Raw genomic sequence first — 11770 nt, 5'->3', positions numbered from 1 at the left:
CACACACACACACACACACACACACACACACACACGAAAACAGAAAAAGAGCAAACTGGATATAAAATAATTTTCTTAAACTATATAAAGATTTGTTTCTTTGGTTTTTATCAATTTAGCACAAGCTTGGGTCATGGGTCATCTAGAAAAAGGGGACTCCAAGTGAAAAAAAATGCTTTCATCAGATTGTCCTGTAGGCAAGTCTGTGGGACATTTTCCTCATTAATGATCAGTGTGGGAGGGCCCTGCCCACTGTGGGCGGGGCTACCCCTGGACAGGACATCCTAGGTTGTAGAAGAAAGCAGGCCAAGTAAATCATAGAGAGCAGAGCAGTAAGGAGAGTTCTCAGCCTCTACTTTAGGTCTTTCCTACAAGCCCTACCTTGAGTTACTACCCTGTCCTATCAGCATGGTGGACTGGAAGCTGTTACTAACCCTCTCTTCCAAAGCTGTATTCAGCCATAGTGTTTTGTCATAGCAACAGAAAGCAAACTTAAGAGAGTGTTTATAAAATACCTTAAAAAAAAACCAAAGTAGTTCCTGTAAAATCAAGAGTGAGATAGAGCTGTCTATTTTTCCCACTGAAATTCAATATAGGGCTAAAAATCTAGCTACAGCAATATCATAAGACAAAGGAACAGAAGGGATACAAATAGGAAGAAGGGTATCAAACTGCCCTACCCCTCTACTTGTGGACAATATAACCCCATGCACCACACAGGAAGAATCTTAGAAATTTCAAAGGTTAGCAAAGTAAGACACAAAATCAGTAGCAGTCCTGTATACCAAGAAGATTCCCAAAACGAGAAAGAAATAGAAATAGCTCACAATCACTTTAAAAAACATTAAACAAATACAGACAACAATAAGACACATAGGAATATACCTACCCCACCACCAAAAAAAAAAAAAAAAAAGAAAAAAAAAGACCTTTACAAAGTTCTAAGACCCTGAGGAGAGGGATAAACACTAGGAGATGGAAGGACTTTTCACACTCACGGACAGGCAGAAGTCGCTTCTGAATCATTTCTGTATGACTATAGTACAAAACACAACTTACAGTTTCATGTGGTCCCCACCAACACTCTAAGCATCTTTACAGAACTGGAATAAACAATCCTGAAATTCATACACCAACACAAAAGACTTGGAATAATTGATACAATCCTGAACAAATGAATAATGCTGGATTTCAAATTACAGTACACATCTACTGCAGAATAAACTGCAAGGTCTTCTCAAAAACAGACACACATACCAAGGGAACAGAACAGAGCACCCAGAAATAAACCCACGAAGCTTCAGCTACGACATGCTTTTTTAAAATATAAAAATAAAAAACCATACCCATAGGATCTGAAGTGTGGTTAATATACCCAGTGAGACCCCACTGGAGAAAACCATTTCCCTGGTGGTTAAGAGGAGTCAGCAGCCTCTTCCCCTCTTAGTGCTGGGACCCATCTGGCTTGAACCTGTGCAGGCTCATGCACGCTGCTACAGTCTCTGACCAAGATGCTGAAAGCATACACTGGAGACAAGATAGCCATCTTCAATAAGTGGTGCTGAGGAGTGAAGCTAAATCCCCAGAATCTCCTTGCATAAAAACAAATTAAAGCTGAGCAATAAAGCTCAATGTTATAATCATCTTAAAATTCTAGTATTTTTCTTCATGGAGTGAAGTAGTTGGTTTTAAATCCAGGTGTTCACTCTTAGATACCTTTTCTGCCAAAGCTTCTCATATTTTTTAGTCGGAGAAGGGCCCAGATTACCCAAGTGCACTCCCTGCTTGGGTTTTCCAGAGGATCTGAACCAGCCTGAGAAGAAAGCAGCTCTATACAGAGTAGAAGAGCAAGAACAGAGATCGATCGAGATTTGGAGACAAAGATGCCTAAATGACCAGTTTATTCATAAGGGAATAATACATATAAACATCTAGGGGAAAAAAGACAAAATAACCCCATAACCCTCTACCTCATAAACACAAACAAACAACACAACACAACAGAACACCAACAAAAATGCCCCCAAGCCATGTGATTTGTCCTGGAGTCAAAGAGAGGGCTGGCTGGACATGCTGGGGTTGGGGTTGCTGTCTGCCTTCTGTTTCTTGATCCAGCTGGCTGCCTGCAAGTGTGTTCACCCCAAGACAACTTACAGGCCAGCCAGACATTTGCTACTTACACACTTTTCTTGATCTTAAGTTGAAAAAAAATTGTAGAAAACCCAGATCTAACTGTTGTTTGCTTAGCTCACACACATTAGTAGATAGCCAATGCCCTAGAATTAGAAAGCAACTGCATCCTGTATTTGTAAGACACCTCCTATAGTCAGTCATGGAGCAGCCTCCAGACACCTCCTGTAGTCAGTCATGGAACGGCCTCCAGACACCTCCTGTAGTCGGTCATGGAACGGCCTCCAGACACCTCCTGTAGTCAGTCATGGAACGGCCTCCAGACACCTCCTGTAGTCAGTCATGGAGCAGCCTCCAGACACCTCCTGTAGTCGGTCATGGAACGGCCTCCAGACACCTCCTGTAGTCAGTCATGGAGCAGCCTCCAGACACCTCCTGTGGTCAGTCATGGAACGGCCTCACAAGGGCACCCTGGGTTTCCAGAGGAATATGCCAGTCTCTTCCTTCACACAGTGAGGACAGCCAGAGCCCAGGCAGAATGGAGGCTGCTAGGTGTTCTGCCTTAGAGGAGGAGACAGCACAAAGCCAAGTAGCCTTACAGGGAAAAAGGAGGATGGGTGCCTTTCCTATGCCCAGAGAAGGACTCGGGCATGGTGGCACAACCCCACCTTTTCCTCTCCATGACAGGCCTTCAGAAAGTCTGTGGGTCTCAATCCTGGACACTTTAGAATCACCTCGGATACTTTAAAACTTTCTGATGAAGTGGGTCAAGGGAGATGGTGAGAAGGCTGTGAGGGCCTCTGTCTCTCAGTCTCTCTCTGTCTCTCTCTCTCTCTGTCTCTCAGTCTCTCTCTCTCAGTCTCTCTGTCTCTCTCTCTCTCTGTCTCTCAGTCTCTCTCTCTCTGTCTCTCAGTCTCTCTCTCTCTCTGTGTACGTCCCCCCTCCCCCAACCTCCTGCCTCCACCTTCTGAATTTGAGATTATAGGCTTATATGGGAATACTGTTGTTTTATCTGACTGGTTCTAACGAGGCTCAAGATTTAACGAGCTTATTATTGGATCATTTTCCACTTTCTATTCATTCATTACTCTCAATACTTTGCATCCTTATACCATAGCCAAAGACAGTACAGGCCTGACTATTCCAGTTTATAGGACTCTGCTTTTCTAATCATCAGTAGTTCTTCACACAATGCGAGCAAGTCTGATCAGCCTGATGGCATTACCAGGAAAACTCTGCATTCGTAGCTAAGGGAGGGTGACTGGTGAAAACCGTTTACAAAAAGAAATTCCAATGAATTGCTACTAGTGGCAGAAGCAGATGCCATGACAGGGAATTGAGAGCAAAGGCTGCCAAGCTGGTTTGGAATGTATGCATATCACAGTCAGCAAAGTAAGTGATCTCCACTATAGACAACCAGCTACTTCTCTCTTGGTAAACAGACTTCCCAGAAAGATAAAGGGGCTTTTCAAAGGAGCAAGATACATTTCAACACTTAGGCCTTTTCCAAACACTGGAGGCTTACATAGGTATAATGTGTCAGTTACACTGTATCCTAGCAACATCTCTAACAAAAAGAGAGTATGTGATGCCAAGCAGGTCCTCAGCCTGGTGCTGAAACATTGAGGAGTAGGCCTCACTCTGCAGGAACATGCTCTAAGAAACTCCACAGGATGCAAGGATATACCACCTTACCCAAGGATGCAGGTCTCCTACTCAAGAAAGGGTACAATGGGCATTTTGGGTCCAAAGTTTCATACAACGTACTTGTTTTTGACTCCCGATGCTTCAGTGTAACCATGACTCCATACTGCTGGGGCTCCAGATGCATCTCCTGCTGATGGCTGGTCAATCTTGAAGCAGCGGATGTTACTAAGGGGAGAAAGAGAGGCAGGAATCATTAGGGACAGACGAGTGAGATTTGCTGCCTTTACCTGAGAGAGGACACTGCTAAGCACTCCCCACTTTCCACCTCTTCTATGTCCAGTGAATGAAAAGTGTACGGGCACCAGGAACCTGCTCCTCAGGAGCCTTCCGCTGATCATGAGAACAAGGGTGTGGATGTGGCACAAAGACTGTTTTCACAATAACTGCAGAGCAGCAGTTAGACATTGGCAGACTGTACACTACACGTTAAGTCTTAGCATGAGTAAATAACACAACTGAAGACAACTGGGGGATGGCTCAGGTGGGAAAGTACTTGTGTAAGCCCAGAAATTAAATCTGACCCTTAGGATCTGCATAAAAGTTGCAATGCCAGCACCAAGGAGGCAGAGACATGACCCCTGGTCAGCCAGTCTAGTCTAATGGTGAGCCCAGACCCCAGTGAGAGACCTTGCCTCAATAAAAAAATAAGTGGATGACTCCTGAGGAACTAGGGTGACCCATGGCCTCTATGAGCACCTGCACACACACAAACACAAATACAGACATCCATAAGTAAAACTAAACTTAAAAGCAAACAGAAATTAAGTGTCATGTTAAGCTATAATTCTTATATATAATTCTTATACTGGGCACTCAAACTTGAAAAGAACAAATCCACAGTTGTGTGATAGGGAAGTCTTTGGTATTCACTACGAACCCTATTCTGTCCATATCATCTATTTAAATAGCCAACAAATACTACTGAGGACTTGCCACTCCCTAGATCTCTGAGTGTCTTCATTAGGCATACAAACAATACAGCAGACATGTGAAATTACATTAATAAATTACTAGTCCACTCCATGTTCTAAGATGTGAGATTTGGGTTCTCTCTCAGATAGTGACTACTGATGGTGCCCTTCCACAGACACTGATAATGCTTATAGATCAAAGAATTTTCACAGAAATAATTCTACTTTCTAATAAGTATACAAAAAGTACTAATGTTTCTGCTTCATTCAGAAACCTTTTGTAATAAAGCAATTGCCTGCCTAGCTAACTAGGTAACTAAGTAGCCTCCTAAGAAGATGGCTGCATGGACTGTCTACCACACTGACATCAGGAAAGGGACTGAGTCCTGGAGAATTCCTATATGGATTCACTCCAGTTCCTGCACAGGCACATCCCCAGTCACAGTAATGTGTGGAAACTCTCCAGAGTTACAAAGAAGACTGGGGGTACTAACCAGAAGGTAACATTTTCAGTATTATGATTCATCCTTAGTAATTATTTTTTTTAAGTCTGAGTGCACAACGCCCTCACCATAGAAGGTCAGTCACTCTAGTAACATATGTTCATGGAAGAGACTTTACCAGATTTCTATGCAAATATAACCATTGGATCCCTTATCTATCATCTACCTACCTGTCTATATATCTATCGTTCATCGATCTATCATCCATCCATCTATCTATCTATCTATCTATCTATCTATCTATCTATCTATCTATCATCTTGCATTTATATCATCTATGGTAGTTCAGCATATTTTTTTTATGTTCAGCATATCTCTCTATATTCTGACACAAATATTTTCAAGTTACTTTATATTCATTCCAAATATAATTGAAAATATCTTGATAATTATCTCTCTGCTTAAAATAAACACTAACTGCTTTTTAAAATGAAAGTGTGAACTGAGGATCTATGAACAGTTGATGATTTTGGGGGGACCAAAATCATCAGTTTTCTTTAATGGTATGTTAGGCTGACCACAATCCAGGGAATGGCCCCACACCTGGGTTTATCCGAGTGGATGAGTTATTTAAACCCCACAAAGTTTTAGAGATTGGGAGGTAGTAGTGCATCTAGAAGGAACCATGGGGAAAGGTTGGAGGTTGAGGGTAAAAAAAAAAAAAGACAGAAAAAAATGAAGAAAAAAGTGTTTTAGTATACAGACCTCTAACCTACATGACTGTTTTCAAAGTCTTGATGGAATGGGTTGGCCACTTTTAAAGAACTCTGTACTAAGCCATGCCTTTCTCACACAGCCAATCTGAAGTGCTTGAATATTTGTTTTTTTTCTTAATGTACTAATAAGCCTGAACATTTTTGAATTTCTTTTGTTAAATATTAATGCTCTTGGCTCATTTTCTATTTTTGGATGAAAACTTTTATTTTTGAAAAACAAAAAAAGGAATTATTTTTAAGTCTGTGTATGTGCACATGAATTACTGTATGTGCAGGTGTTTGCTGAGGCCATAAGAGGTCATCGGATCCCCTGCTCCTCTACAGAAACAGCATATGCTCTTAACTACTCAGTCATCATCCCAGCCCAAATGGGAGCATTTTTCACTCACTTATAAGAGTACTATCCATTAATAACGCCAATGCTTTAAGTTAGTTTTTCAAGTATTTTTTCCCAGTTGTAATTTTCGTTTTAGATTTACTTTTAGTAATTGTAAGAATTGATAAAAAAACGCATGTAAAATTTGTTTGTGTGTTACTCGCATATACTGATTCGAGAGTTCTTCAACCCTTTCTGACATAAAAAAATAATTTCTAGCTTGTTAATACATCCAAATTATTCTATTCTGCATATTTAACTTTTTAATCTACCTGGAATTTATTTGGTATAATTTTTCTCTAAATAGCTGGTCCACATAAGGAGAATTCTTATACAATTTTGTTGTATCTCTTGGAAACAGGTTTTCTCACTCTGCAGTAGCTAAGGGAGTCCTACAGATCACTGTGTAGCCTCAGCTGACCTTGAACTCATGGCAATCCTCTTGTCTCAGCCTAAATATGAGCTTGCAGGTATGAGCTATCATGCCAGGCACTGATCAAATTATTTAAAATAAAGCTCTCAAATCAAAGATGGAGATATATATTGATATTTCATGTACTCTTCTCTGTCAAGTGTCTTAGGGATGATGCCAGCCATACCATCAGCTTACAGGGCATGAGGAGACTGCAGTCTATGGACTGAGGGATTTAGGTGGTACCCCATCCACAATGAAGAAAAATCGGGTCCCATGGCTTCCCTGGTACTCTTTGTTCAGGCAGCATTCTTCAGTTATACACCAAATTAGTTTTCCTATTAAGTATTTTAAAAGCCAGCAAGTAAGCACTAATTAGAGCAGATGAGTTCTAACTAAAAAGCTGGCCTTTAAGCTTTGATTTGTGTTACCCAAAAAGACCAATGGTCCATTCACCAAAACTTTCATCTTTTCAGTTTTTTTTTTTCCTAACATGTGGCAGATGACTTACAGAAAAAAAAAAATCCATCTGTGTATAAGAATATATGGCAGAAACAATGACTACATTGGGCCACCATTCAAGAATGCTATTCATAAAAGCAAGGTATGAGAAGTACAAAGGAGAAAGAAGAGACCCCTCACATAATCCTACTGCTTAAAGGAGAATGTGGAGAACTTTTAATACCTCGTACCTATCCTGTGGAGTGTGCTTCAAGCATGTGCAGATACTCACAGGCAGAATGTGTGCATACTTATATGTACAAATCTCTTTGTAAATTTCCTTTGTATAACATCGTACTATAAAGACCTTTTTGATTACTTCTACAGTTCGACATCAGAATGTTAATGGCTGCGAAGTCCCTGTGATGCACAGTTCATCCAGTTAGATTAACTCTATTTGGAACTCTGGGATGAATATCCACCCAGTGGTATCTTTTCTAGTGAGGCTGCCCTTAAACTTCAACCAGTCACATTACCATCATCCACAGGAGCTCCCTCGAGGAGGAAGAAAACCTAATAAGATCTAACTGTAACTACTCTGCATTTCCATTTTTTTTTTTTAAAAAAAAGGATCCAGATTTTAGTTTCTAATAACTTCCTTCACATCAAGTATCTTTTTCAAAATGTTTCAGTGATATTTGTGTTACGCATCACAATCACGTGACCAGGACCCATTGCGACTTATGTTCCCACCATGGATGGTACCCTCCTTCTGTCTTCTTTCTGTGTATATGGCTACTAATTCAAAAGAATCTTCTTGTTCAAGTGTTTATGCAGTTGTAAACCCCACTGCTAGTTAACACATGAGGGGCCACAATGTTTTGCAATACTCACTTGAGCAGCTCCAGGCTTTTGTGGTCCAGGGCAAGGCGTGGGTTTCCAGTCAGGTCTAGCTCCTGCAGCTTAGATGGCAGGTTTTCTGGTAACGTGATTTCACTCAGCTCATTACAGCTCAGATCTACACACTGATGGGAACAAGAAAAATGATCTGAAGAGGCTGTAGGTTCCACACCCTGTGCTCTGCAGATGAGCACTGGTTAATAAAAAAAAAAAAAAAGGCAGTTACTACAGCTCTGCCACAGACATTTGACTCCACCATTAATCTTTTCCATTAAAGTTTACTTTTGTATTTAAGATAAAGGATTAATTGAAAAAAATCTTAAGGGTGGGCCCTTTTCCCACAGCTTGTATCTGTGCCTGATTGGATCTACAGGGTTATAATGTCCTCGTTAACATGAACCCTAAGGGCCTATTTTTTGCAAAACAAAAGATAAGGAAGACACAGAACTTTAAAAACAAAAACAAACCTGGACAAGAAGAAAACAAATAACCCAATTTTAAAAAATGTGGAATAGAACTAACCAGTTTTCAAAAGATACAACACAAAGCCAAGATAGACATAAACAGTGTTGGCTTTCTCAGCCATCATCCCCTGGACATCTTACACCAGTCAAAATGGCCAAGATCAACAAAATTAATGACAGCATGAAGCAATAATAAGGGCAAAAAGAATACTTACTCATGCATGGTGGGAGTGCAGACTTGTACAGCCACACTCTGGAAACCAGTGAGGCAGCTCTTCAGGAAGCTGGGAATAGATCTGCCCTAAGATCCAACCATACCACCGTGGGCACACACCCATAGGAATAGGAATAGGAATGCACACACACCCATGGGAATGCACATCCTACTACAGAGATGCCTGTCACCATGCTCATTGCAGCTCTACTCATCATAGCCAGAAACTGGAAAAAGCCTAGACAGCCACCAACTGATGAATGGATAATGAAAACATGGGACATTTCTACAATGGAAAATGATTCATCTATTGAGGGAAAGGAAGTTATAGGATTTTAGGTAAATGAACATCACTAGGAAGAAGTCATCTTGAGTAGCTTAGGACCAAAAGGGCAAATGTTGTATGCTTTCTCCTTTATGTGGATGCTAGCCTTTATGCTTTAGAGTTGTGCGTTTCAGCCCGAATAATCACAGGTTGTGGTCCTAGGAAGAGATCAGTGGGGGAAGGGATCTCCCACATGGGGTGGGGAGAAGAGGACTGTGTTATAAAAAGGTAAAGGGAGACTGGGAGGATTAGATGGGAGAGGGACTGGAAAGAAGGGCAAAGGTGAGTGGGAATGTGGTGTGGGACACCTAACACCAAAGGCCATGCAGAAACCATTTGGAAGCCTACTGAGTGTAGAAGCTTTCTAAAAGGTGGACAAACACTAAAGGACTTTAAATGGAATCACAGCAAAATAGGCATCAATACTCCAACCAGACATCTTATGCTACCAAGTAAAACTTCAGTGCCAGGAATTGGCTGCATCTTTTTCAGTCTATTGGCCAAAGGTGTCCAATGGAGCCCCCAAACATCGTAGTCTATTTAATACTTTCCACAATTTGATGGTAAGTCTCTGTTGCTGAAGAAAATACTTATGTCATCAAACACAGAGAGTCTGAGCTGGTACCCAGCTCTAAGTTTCAGTCCTAGTGACTAGTGTTCATGGTACTGGCGGTACTCTGCATGGTACTGGAAGACAAAGGTAATTGTCACTAACACCCAGCTACAAATCCTGATCTACAAATCAACCTGCCTGCATGCATACTGGTGCAAGAGTGGCAGATGGTGGTGACCAACCACTTTTTGACTGGATGTAATTAAGGCCCTCTCCATGAGATGGAGCCCATACCTAACACTGCCAAAGTTTGCAAGAACCTGAAACTAGATAGGTGACCAGCCTGGGGAAAAGCCTACAACTATTATTCTGCTCAAGGAACATAGAAATAAATGACTTGTTATGATACACTGTGTTTCACTCAGCCCACATTAGAGAAGCTTCTTGCAGCAGATAGGGATTGTCTACGGAGACCTACAACTGGACAATGTACAGATAGGGATTGTCTACGGAGACCTACAACTGGACAATGTACAGAGAGTGAGAGACTTTGGAGCACTCAGTCCTAAAGGGGGTGTCTTTATTAAATCCCTCATCCCAGGGCTCAGGGAGCTATCCAGAACAGTAGGTGGAAAGATTGTAAGATCCAGAGTAGATGGATAATCCCTAGGAAATTCTTCAGGCACATCCGGACTAATACACATATGAACTCATAGAGACTGTGGCATCAGGCACAGACCCGTATAGGCTCAAGCCAGAAGGGACCTCAGTATTGAAAGGGGATTATAGACATCAGGTCCCACTGCTAACCAGAAAGCTGGTCACAAAGAATATCAAAGGAAAAATCAATTTCCTCTAATGGAGTGTCACTGGGTAATCAACCACACCCCACGGCCAGCCATGTGCCCAGAGGTAAACAAACTTACTGGTAGTTTTGTGGGCTTTGTTTCATTTTGTGTTGTTGTGGCACTTTTTGTCTTACTGGCCTTTTGTCTGTTTGTTTTGATTTTTGTTTTGGTGGGGATTTTTTGTCTTTTTGTTTCTTGTTATTTCTTTCTATTTTTGAAAGTAAGAATGAGAAAGAAAAAACAAAGTTAGCTGGGTAGGAAGGTGGGGAGGATCCAGAAGGATTTGGGGAGGGTATAATCAAAACATACTATATAAAAAATAATTAAAAATGTATCCATTGAACTTCTATCAGACATGTAGGAAAAGATTCATAATGCAAGAACACAGGAGATGAAGACAGCCTTGGACTGCTACATCATCAGTCTGGGAGTGATAACAGGTAGTCAGTGGGGGCAAGAACTGACCAGGTCAGAGAACCAGGTGGGCAGGCAAAACTGTGTCATCTAGTTGTTCCTCCTGACAACTATGTGACCACAAAGACCCTGAGTTCTGAAATCACCCTAGGAATGTTTGTCAGTCTACATTAGAATCAACGGCTAGATTATAGAGATTTTATTAAAAAAAAAAAAAAAAGGAGAAAAGAAGATGCCTAAGAAGAGAAATATAACTGACCAGAAATAAGCCTACCAATTGACTGAACCCATCTGAGCCTATATTTCCTTGTAAGGACAGAAGTCAAAGTATATGTAGTATTGCCTTTCCAACTTGGATATAGTTACTCAAGTCTAATTAGTATTTAGACTCCATCTGCAGGCAGCCTTCCTTTTCAGTTGACGTGCACTAGCCACAGATTTTTCTTGAGTAGATTTTGGATTTAAACTGATAGAAATTACAAACGGGGTACATATTTGTTTTCTAAAAGTCCATATTCTTCCAAACAGCATTCAGTTTCTCTACATACTAGATTTCCTGAAATAAGAAATTAATAGCAAATTTTGAATTGAAGGAAATGCATTTGGTAATATCAGATCAATCTCTTTGTGTCTATACTTTTTATTACTGGCTATAGGTAGCCTGTTACAATGTTATAGGGTGCCTAGCACATGCTTCTGCAGGCTTTGGTTGAGTCTTCTACAGTTTTGAGAAGAACCAATATTTTCATACTAAAGTAAAGCATAATTGGTATTTTTAAAAAATGACAAACAAGCCAGGTGGTGGTGGCACACGCCTTTAATCCCAGCACTTGGGAGGCAGAGGCAGGAGGATTTC

The 11770-nt window shown here is 40.9% G+C and overlaps 1 protein-coding gene across 1 annotated transcript in view; it reads right to left on the bottom strand.

The window, feature by feature from the left end:
- Phlpp1 (PH domain and leucine rich repeat protein phosphatase 1) overlaps positions 1 to 11770 on the bottom strand; it is a 213732-nt gene that overhangs the window by 13620 nt on the left and 188342 nt on the right. Inside the window, exons 13-14 of the mRNA XM_031379886.1 lie at positions 8091 to 8221; positions 3898 to 4002 (exon numbers count right to left, since the gene is read on the bottom strand). Coding sequence (XP_031235746.1) covers positions 3898 to 4002; positions 8091 to 8221 — 236 coding nt within the window. The remainder of the gene's footprint in view (positions 1 to 3897; positions 4003 to 8090; positions 8222 to 11770) is intronic.

Source organism: Mastomys coucha, unplaced genomic scaffold (genome assembly GCF_008632895.1).
Source record: "Mastomys coucha isolate ucsf_1 unplaced genomic scaffold, UCSF_Mcou_1 pScaffold1, whole genome shotgun sequence".
Lineage (NCBI taxonomy): Eukaryota > Metazoa > Chordata > Mammalia > Rodentia > Muridae > Mastomys > Mastomys coucha.
Note: the sequence above shows the minus strand (reverse complement) of the source record. Positions and strands in the feature narration are given on the sequence as shown.